General features: G+C 48.5%; 1 protein-coding gene across 3 annotated transcripts in view; it reads left to right on the plus strand.

The window, feature by feature from the left end:
• Window positions 1–10,434, plus strand: part of cacnb4a (calcium channel, voltage-dependent, beta 4a subunit) — a 68,106-nt gene extending 57,672 nt beyond the window's left edge. For all 3 annotated transcript variants that reach the window (XM_041844755.2, XM_041844757.2, XM_041844758.2), the window contains 3 exons: window positions 25–120; window positions 299–493; window positions 7,901–10,434. In XM_041844755.2, the coding sequence (XP_041700689.1) occupies window positions 25–120; window positions 299–493; window positions 7,901–8,179 (570 nt within the window). In that variant the 3' untranslated portion in view covers window positions 8,180–10,434. The remainder of the gene's footprint in view (window positions 1–24; window positions 121–298; window positions 494–7,900) is intronic.
• The last annotated feature ends 4 nt before the right edge of the window (window positions 10,435–10,438 follow it).

The following is a 10,438-nucleotide window of genomic DNA, read 5'->3' on the forward strand; positions in this document are numbered from 1 at the left end:
GATTTATATATAAACTATCCACAGGTTCTGCAGCGGCTGATCAAGTCGAGAGGGAAATCCCAGAGCAAACACTTGAATGTGCAGCTGGTGGCAGCAGACAAACTAGCACAGTGCCCCCCGGTAGGCATCCAATATTCCCCACAGTACACTCTGTCAACTGCTACATCTTGCTACTGTCTCTGGCCTTCACAAGGACTATTAGCAAATCAGTCAATCAAGTCTAATTCTGCATGTCTCTCTGCCCTCACCCTCTCTCTCTCTCTGTCTGTCTCTCTCTTTCCCCTCCCCTCTCTCTCAGGAAATGTTTGACATCATTCTGGATGAGAATCAGCTGGAGGATGCATGTGAACACCTGGCAGAGTACCTGGAGGCCTACTGGAGGGCCACTCACACCTCCCTGACCACCCCTCTCAACCCTCTGCTGGGCCGCAACCTGGGATCCACCGCTCTCTCTCCGTACCCCACAGCCATAACTGGGCTGGTGAACCAACAGGTGATTCTAATTAAGCAATAAGGCCCGAGGGGGTGTGGTATATGGCTAATATACAGTGGGGGAAAAAAGTATTTAGTCAGCCACCAATTGTGCAAGTTCTCCCACTTAAAAAGATGAGAGAGGCCTGTAATTTTCATCATAGGTACACGTCAACTATGACAGACAAAATGAGAAAAAAAATCCAGAAAATCACATTGTATGATTTTTTATGAATTTATTTGCAAATTATGGTGGAAAATAAGTATTTGGTCAATAACAAAAGTTTCTCAATACTTTGTTATATACCCTTTGTTGGCAATGACACAGGTCAAACGTTTTCTGTAAGTCTTCACAAGGTTTTCACACACTGTTGCTGGTATTTTGGCCCATTCCTCCATGCATATCTCCTCTAGAGCAGTGATGTTTTGGGGCTGTCGCTGGGCAACACGGACTTTCAACTCCCTCCAAAGATTTTCTATGGGGTTGAGATCTGGAGACTGGCTAGGCCACTCCAGGACCTTGAAATGCTTCTTACGAAGCCACTCCTTCGTTGCCCGGGCGGTGTGTTTGGGATCATTGTCATGCTGAAAGACCCAGCCACGTTTCATCTTCAATGCCCTTGCTGATGGAAGGAGGTTTTCACTCAAAATCTCACGATACATGGCCCCATTCATTCTTTCCTTTACACGGATCAGTCGTCCTGGTCCCTTTGCAGAAAAACAGCCCCAAAGCATGATGTTTCCACCCACAGTAGGTATGGTGTTCTTTGGATGCAACTCAGCATTCTTTGTCCTCCAAACACGACGAGTTGAGTTTTTACCAAAAAGTTCTATTTTGGTTTCATCTGACCATATGACATTCTCCCAATCCTCTTCTGGATCATCCAAATGCACTCTAGCAAACTTCAGACCTGGCCTGGACATGTACTGGCTTAAGCAGGGGGACACGTCTTGCACTGCAGAATTTGAGTCCCTGGCGGCGTAGTGTGTTACTGATGGTAGGCTTTGTTACTTTGGTCCCAGCTCTCTGCAGGTCATTCACTAGGTCCCTCCGTGTGGTTCTGGGATTTTTGCTCACCGTTCTTGTGATCATTTTGACCCCACGGGGTGAGATCTTGCGTGGAGCCCCAGATCGAGGGAGATTATCAGTGGTCTTGTATGTCTTCCATTTCCTAATAATTGCTCCCACTGTTGATTTCTTAAAACCAAGCTGCTTACCTATTGCAGATTCAGTCTTCCCAGCCTGGTGCAGGTCTACAATTTTGTTTCTGGTGTCCTTTGACAGCTCTTTGGTCTTGGCCATAGTGGAGTTTGGAGTGTGACTGTTTGAGGTTGTGGACAGGTGTGTAACGATCCCGGCAGTCTGAGTCGGGTCCTGTCTGTGGACTAGTTGTTATGTTCGTGATCTCCAGTTTCCCGAGGGTTCTGGAACGCTCCGGGGAGCTCTCTTGATTTACGCACCTGCATCCCATCAGCAATCTGCACACCTGGTCCTGATCATCACCCTTCTTAGGCTCTGGCCTAACATCCATTCCCTGCCGGATCGTTAGCCATGAACAGTAGGTTTACCAGAGTATCAGTCTTAGAGCCTAGCGTTAGTTTTGTTGTTTTTGCACCTTGTTGGTTTGTTGCTTACTTACCCCGTTTTTGTTCCATCTGCAGTCACCCGTCCGGAACCTTCATCCAACCTCTGCCTGGTGGTCGGCGGCTGCCGACCCAGGATGGGATCAACCACTGCACCCCCAACAACTAATCAACGCCGCCCGCTCTGTTCCCTGGATTATTCAGCATCACTCTTGAACTTGTAAATAAACACTCACCTTCGTTTCAACTTACCTTGTCCTGGTCTGCTTCTGGGTTCTGGCTTAGCAACTCGTGACAGAACGATCCGGCCAGTAATGAACCCAGCGGACCTGGACTCTGTTCGCCATGCCATTACCCAGCAGGAGAAGATGTTGGGCCATCATAGCACGGTACTACAGGAGATCGCGTTGTCAGTTCGGAACCTTTCTACCGGTCTGACGGAGGTCCAGAACCAACGCAAGTGTCCGGTGGAAGATCCACTACCGGTTTCACCCATCTCGCCTGCCGCTTCTGAAGCTGTGTCCTTCCGTGAGCCCAAGGTTCCGACACCGGATAAATATGAGGGGGAGCTGGGAAGATGCCGTTCCTTCCTTATGCAGTGTGGATTAGTGTTCGATCTACAGCCCTACTCTTATGCCACAGACAAGGCTAGGATAGCCTTTGTGATTGAGTTGCTGCGTGGTCGAGCGCTGGAGTGGGCTTCAGCCGTTTGGGAACGACAGGATCCCTGCATGGCTTCATACCAGGGGTTCACGGCCGAGATGAGGAAGCTCTTCGACCATTCCGTCCGAGGGAGGGACGCAGCTAGGCGCCTGTTTTCGCTTCGCCAAGGAACTCGCAGCGTGGCCGACTTCGTGATCGAGTTCAAGACGTTGGCTGTGGAGAGTGGGTGGAATGAGGAGGCTCTGCAAGCGGCCTTTTACCAGGGTCTGTCGGAGCAGCTCAAGGATGAGTTGATCTCCTATCCGGAGTCTAGTGACCTGGACAGCTTGGTAGCCTTGTCTATTCGGGTGGATAATCGAGTCCGAGAGCCGAAGGAGGGAGAAGCAATGGGCTCCGTCCAACCGATCAGCTTCTCAGGTTCCAGTCGGGTCGTCAAACTGCGCGGCTCGCTAAAGTTGGGAGGACTTTTAGCGAGCCAGTTTCGACCTCTCAATACCTCTGTCAGACCCCGTTTCCCGGCTAACCTTATGAACAGGAATCAGAGCTTAGCGATTAACGCTTTTATCGATTCAGGTGCCGATGGAAGCTTTCTAGATGCCGAGTTGGTGGAACAGCTGGGGCTTTCCAAGGAGCAATTGCCGGAAGCCATTGAAGCTACCACTCTGGACGGCAGTAGTCTGGCACGTATCACGATGAGGACTGAACCGGTTAAGATGCGGTTGTCGGGGAATCATTCTGAGATGATTTCATTCTTCATTCTGCCGTCTTCCCAGGTTCCTCTGGTCCTTGGATACCCCTGGCTGAAGGAACACAATCCCACGTTCGATTGGGTGACGGGCAAGGTAACGAGTTGGAGCCTTGATTGTCATGCTAACTGTCTCAAGACTGCCTGCCCCCATTCGGTTCCCAGTCAGGTGATTGAGGCTAAACCCCCCAGATTTGTCCCTGGTTCCCGAGACATATCACGATTTGGGGGAAGTTTTCAGTAAGCAGAAGGCTCTGTCACTCCCTCCCCACCGACCATATGATTGTGCCATCAACCTGTTCCCTGGAGCTGTCTACCCCAAGGGAAGGTTATACAGTATCTCCCGACCTGAACGTGAGGCTTTGGAGACCTACATCAAGGAGTCCCTAGCTGCTGGTCTCGTTCGTTTCTCGTCATCACCCCTGGGGGCAGGATTCTTCTTTGTGGGTAAGAAGGATGGCTCTCTTCGACCGTGTATTGATTATCGGGGGGTTGAATGACATCACGGTCAAGAACAAGTATCCCCTGCCCTTGATGAGTTCTGCCTTCGACTCCTTACAGGGTGCTACGGTGTTCACCAAGCTAGACCTACGCAATGCGTATCACATGGTCCGGATCAGAGAGGGGGACGAGTGGTTGACGGGGTTTCAATACACCGATGGGTCACTTCGGTATCAGGTGATGCCGTTTGGACTGACCAATGCTCCAGCGGTATTCCAGAGTATGGTGAACGACGTCCTGAGAGATATGATCGGTCTCTTTGTGTTTGTTTACCTGGATGACATTCTGATCTTCTCGAAGGAACCTTCCGACCACGTCCAGCATGTCCGGCAGGTTCTGCAGCGATTGTTGGAGAATCGCCTGTTCGTGAAGGCCGAGAAGTGCGAGTTTCACGCCCACACGACATCCTTTCTCGGGTACATCATCTCCAGGGGAGAGATTAGGATGGACCAGGAGAAGGTTAGAGCGGTTCTGGAATGGGCCCAGCCCGGTACGAGATTGCAGCTCCAGAGATTTTTGGGGTTTGCGAATTTCTACCGCAGATTCATCCGGGATTACAGCCGTGTGGCCGCTCCGTTAACTGCCTTGACTTCCAGTATCAGGACCTTCAAGTGGAATCCGGAGGCGGATCGAGCGTTTCTGGATTTGAAGAGGCGATTCACCAACGCACCGATTCTCTCTCAACCGGACACGGCCCGTCAGTTCGCCGTTGAAGTGGACGCGTCTGATGTGGGAGTTGGCGCCATCCTGTCGCAGCGATGCTCCACGGACAGTAAACTCCATCCCTGCGCCTACTACTCTCGTCGCCTTTCGCCTGCGGAGAGGAATTACGATGTGGGTAACCGGGAGCTTCTCGCGGTGAAACTTGCCTTGGAGGAGTGGCGCCACTGGTTGGAGGGGGCGGAGCAACCGTTTATTGTCTGGACTGACCACAAGAATCTTGCTTACGTGCAATCGGCTAAACGTCTCAACTCCCCGTCAGGCCAGGTGGGCGTTGTTTTTCGGACGATTCAAGTTTTCCCTGACGTTCCGACCTGGATCTAAGAACGGCAAGGCGGACGCCTTGTCCCGGATGTTCTCCAAGACGGAGGAGAGTGGGTCCAAGACCGAGACAATTCTCCCCCGGAACTGCGTCGTGGGAGCAGTTATGTGGAAGATTGAGGAGGAGGTGCTGGCGGCCCTTCGGACTCAGCCCGGTCCCGGTAACGGTCCACCCGGTCGGTTGTTTGTGCCTGAGTCGGTTCGCCCTGCTGTCCTCAAATGGTCCCACGCCAGCAAGATGGCTTGTCACCCTGGCGTGGCTCGGACAATGGCGTTTCTTCGCAGACGTTTTTGGTGGCCTGCCATGGCCGAGGATACTCGGGTATGTTGCTGCCTGTCCAGTGTGTGCGCAGAATAAGAGTACCAATCGGCCCAGCTCTGGACTACTTCACCCCCCTTCCTATTCCCCGGCGACCATGGTCGATCTGGCCCTGGACTTTGTCACTGGGTTGCCCGCTTCTGAGGGGAACACGGTCGTTCTGACTATCGTGGACAGATTCAGCAAGTTCGCCCACTTTGTGCCTATTGCCAAGCTTCCCTCTGCCTCGGAGACGTCCCGAGATCCTGGTTAGGGAGGTTTTCAGGGTCCACGGGTTGCCCAGTGATATCGCTTTCCGACCGTGGTCCTCAGTTTACCTCTGCTGTCTGGAAGTCCTTCTGTTTGGCCATTGGAGCTACAGTCAGTCTCACATCTGGTTTTCACCCCCAATCTAATGGTCAGGCGGAGAGAGCCAACCAGAAGATGGAATCCACGCTACGCTGTCTGGCCTCTTCCAACCCCACCTCCTGGGTCTCTCAGTTGCCTTGGGTTGAGTATGCCCACAATACTCTCCCTACATCTGCCACTGGGATGTCTCCCTTCCAGTGCCTGTATGGCTACCAACCTCCCCTTGTTCCCTTCTCAGGAGAAGGAGCTCTCAGTGCCTTCTGTTCAGGTCCATATTCGCCGTTGCCACCGGACCTGGCATCGGGCCAGAAAAGCACTCCTTAGAGTTTCGGACCGGTATCAGCTCCAGGCGAATCGTCGCCGGATCCCCGCTCCCACCTACACCATCGGAGATAGGGTCTGGTTGTCCACACGGGATCTTCCTTTACGGACTGAGTCTAGGAAGTTGTTACCGAAGTTCATTGGTCCGTTTGTGGTGGAGAAGGTGATCAATCCGGTGGCAGTTCGACTCAAACTCCCGAGGACGCTCAGAGTCCATCCCACCTTTCATGTCTCCTGCCTCAAGCCTGTTTTCCTCAGTCCTCTGTTGCCTCCTCCGCCTCCTCCTCCTCCTCCTCGGATGATCGGAGGTGGTCCTGCCACATGGTGCGTCGCATCATGGATTCCAGACGGCGGGGCCGGGGTTTCCAGTATCTCGTGGACTGGGAGGGGTATGGTCCTGAAGAGAGGAGTTGGATTCCGCGGCGACAGGTCCTAGATGCTGACCTCATCAGTGACTTCTACCGCCTCCATCCTGGCGCTCCGGGAGTCCGCCCGGTGGCGTTTGGCCGGAGGGGGGGTACTGTAACGATCCCGGCAGTCTGAGTCGGGTCCTGTCTGTGGACTAGTTGTTATGTTCGTGATCTCCAGTTTCCCGAGGGTTCTGGAACGCTCCGGGGAGCTCTCTTGATTTCCGCACCTGCATCCCATCAGCAATCTGCACACCTGGTCCTGATCATCACCCTTCTTAGGCTCTGGCCTAACATCCATTCCCTGCCGGATCGTTAGCCATGAACAGTAGGTTTACCAGAGTATCAGTCTTAGAGCCTAGCGTTAGTTTTGTTGTTTTTGCACCTTGTTGGTTTGTTGCTTACTTACCCCCGCTTTTGTTCCATCTGCAGTCACCCGTCCGGAACCTTCATCCAACCTCTGCCTGGTGGTCGGCGGCTGCCGACCCAGGATGGGATCAACCACTGCACCCCCAACAACTAATCAACGCCGCCCGCTCTGTTCCCTGGATTATTCAGCATCACTCTTGAACTTGTAAATAAACACTCACCTTCGTTTCAACTTACCTTGTCCTGGTCTGCTTCTGGGTTCTGGCTTAGCAACTCGTGACAAGGTGTCTTTTATACTGATAACAAGTTCAAACAGGTGCCATTAATACAGGTAACTAATGGAGGACAGAGGAGCCTCTTAAAGAAGAAGTTACAGGTCTGTGAGAGCCAGAAGTCTTGCTTGTTTGTAGGTGACCAAATACTTATTTTCCACCATAATTTGCAAATAAATTAATTAAAAATCGTACAATGTGATTTTCTGGATATTTTTTTCTCAATTTGTCTGTCATAGTTGACGTGTACCTATGATGAAAATTACAGGCCTCTCTCATCTTTTTAAGTGGGAGAACTTGCACAATTGGTGGCTGACTAAATAATTTTTTTCCCCACTGTACCACGACTAAGAACTGTTCTGGATACAGCCCTTAGCCGTGGTATATTGGCCATATACCACAAACCCCAGAGGTGCCTTATTGCTATTATAAACTAGTTACCAACGTAATTAGAGCAGTAAAAATACATGTTTTGTCATACCCGTGGTATACAGTGTGTTCTGATATACCACAGCTGTCAGCCAATCAGCATTCAGGGCTTGAACCACCCAGTTTATAATTGACCTTATTTAGTCAGATAGGGGGTTAAAGTACAATAGATGTGGTGGCAATAGCTATAATGACTGTTTATTTTGCTGAATTATCGTTGGGCAAATTGGTTTCAAATAATTAATTGGAAAAGGTATCAGTCAGTAGTGAAATAATACAGGATAGTTGCCTATTTATGGAGTCTTACAATCATTGAGGTTTTTCTCACTATATTAATAAAATATTGTCACAGTAATGAAAATGCTGATGCTATAGTCAACGGCTGAATGACCAGATTCATACAATATGTCCCCTCCTTCTCCCTGGATAGGGCCAAAGAAATACAAACAGGAACAGCAATCACACGGCAGGAGACCACTCGCCCATCGAGCGACACAGCCTGATGCTCTCAGACGAGAACTACCACAATGAGCGGCAGAGGAAGAGCCGTAACCGTCTATCCTCCGGCTCGCAGCACAGCCGGGACCAGGTCCACTACCCCCTGGTGGAGGAGGACTATCATGACCCCTACCAGGACACGTACAAGCCCCACCGCAACCGAAACGGCTCCCCCGGAGGCTACAGCCATGACTCCAGGCACAGGCTTTGAGATGAAGACCCTTATATCACATAGGCCTCTCTTCCCTTCACATTGAGTATGACAGAGCCACAAGACAGCTTTCTAGTTTAATTGTACTGTAACAACCTTTTTATAAAGCGTTAGTAACTCGCTTTACCTCTGGCACTGGTTCACGCTGGAAACGTGAACATTGACCAACTGAAAATCAAATCTCGATGCCTCTAAAAATAGGATGAGGAGCAGATTTTCACCATGTTTTTTTTTAAAGGGAAGGCCCAACTCTGGGCTCATCTTCTTCTTTTCAACATGGCAGAGACTTGACATGGCTGGATGAAAGGGGTGACCATGTGGTCCTCGACTCCCTGTTGTCTCAGTGTTAGCATGGGTAGCTGTCGTGGTAGTCATGGTGACCCATTATCACCTGCCTTGAACCAGTGCCAGACAGCGCCAAGCGTCCCTCGATCAGCAGAGAACCTCTTTGCACGTTTCCAGGAGCCAATAGCAGCAGAGTCAGTGCACTGTATCTTTAATTAATGTCACTAAGTTGTTTGAAATTGTCTTGGATGTTAGTGTTTCCAGTCCTGTAGCCTATAACCTGCTTCTCAGAGCAGGCAAAGTTTCTGTTTTGCAAAATGTTGAGTGATTATTTAGGGGGGTTCTGAATCGGACTGAATTTCCTGGACTTCTATCCCCTTCTTCTTCTCAATGATACTTAGTGCCATTTGTGACATGCCGCATCAGGACAGAAAATCACACTTTTCTAAGTAGAATTTGCTGAGCTGCAAGTTTCATATTGTGTACTCTTTCAGGAAAGGGTACATCCCTTCTTTATATACAGTACCTTAACACTCTAGTGTGAGGACTTTGCCTATCAGTTTAGAATGCTGCATCCAAGAGGAAATAGCCTAATTCAAGTTAGTAGATCTCAAGACTAGGCATCCAATGTAGAGAGGGGCAATATGCCCCTGTGTTCTTAGTTTCAATTGTTCAAATGGGTTTCAGAGGATAGGCTCAGTGAAGATGGTTATACTTCCAATCAGGGGAATATTGATCATTTGATTGGTTTACCACATCCCATTTTCTGTACAAGCAGCCTCTGATAGTGATTTCATTTGCATCATATTTTATTCTCTTCAAATAAATACCTGCTGTCCATTCAGCAAAGCTTCATTGGTTTAGAATTATCAATGCCATCATGTATTTTTGTCAATATACAGTATGTCATGGAATAATGATCCAGTGCTGTTATGTATGTGTTGCTGCGATTGAAAAACCAGTAGGACACTGTAGTTGAGTAAGTGACTGTTGATTATGGCACTCACATTTCAACAATGAAATTAGTCAACACATTAGAGGAAGAGAAGGCTTCAGTCTGCTGTGAAGTTATATTGTCAGAAAGGTTTGTGATTCTGACATCAAACACTTGGTCAATATTATTTGCTTTCCAACCATCGGCTATTCTATGTTAATGCCCCATTTTAAAGTCTTCCATATACTGGCCGTTAAAAGAAAATTGTTGTCTTTTAAAGAACAATTTTACTTTCCCAAGAATTTGCGTATCATAACACAAATTACTTGTTCACAGCCTTATTGCTTAACCCAGGCCTTGCGTTAAACTTCGTTCTCTTTTCATACTTCCTTTCTTTTTTAACACTGTAGCAATGGAGTGGTTTCTCTCCTAATCATATACATATCCTCAAAATGTAGCATTTTAGTTAAGAGTTTTCAAGGTCTATATGGTTAGCTAATTATAGAAGATAAGTCGTGTAGAGACTGTGAAGGGACAGACTGGGGAGGTGGTGGATAGAAGTTTATGTCAGATAATGTCTCTCTATATACTATGAGTTGTGTGTTGTGCACCAATACCGGTGTGCATCATTATTATATTTTCTTCTTCTTCTTCGAATGCCTTCTTCTATTGCCAAGAAAGCTTGATTTCTGTTTATGCTGTATTCTATATAGGCATGCTGGTAAAGAGAAAAACAAAGAAGACAAACTAATCTAGTGAAAAAATATAATTTACTATGCAAATGTCTACAGTGCTGCATGCTGATGTTTTTCCTTCCTCGGCTACTTAGCGGCTTCATTGCAGTTCAATGATTGTGTTATTGTTATTTTTGTGAAAGATGACATTCAAAAGGGAAATGCATAACTGCATGACTAATACATTTTAATTCATCAAGAAGAAAGAGAAATGTTTTATGGAAAATTGATGTATAATGAGAACCAACTCTAGCTGCATTAAAAATGTACTTATTTTATAAAATAAATTCGGAGCTCTGTTACAAT

The sequence above is a fragment of the Coregonus clupeaformis genome, chromosome 23 (assembly GCF_020615455.1).
Source record: "Coregonus clupeaformis isolate EN_2021a chromosome 23, ASM2061545v1, whole genome shotgun sequence".
Lineage (NCBI taxonomy): Eukaryota > Metazoa > Chordata > Actinopteri > Salmoniformes > Salmonidae > Coregonus > Coregonus clupeaformis.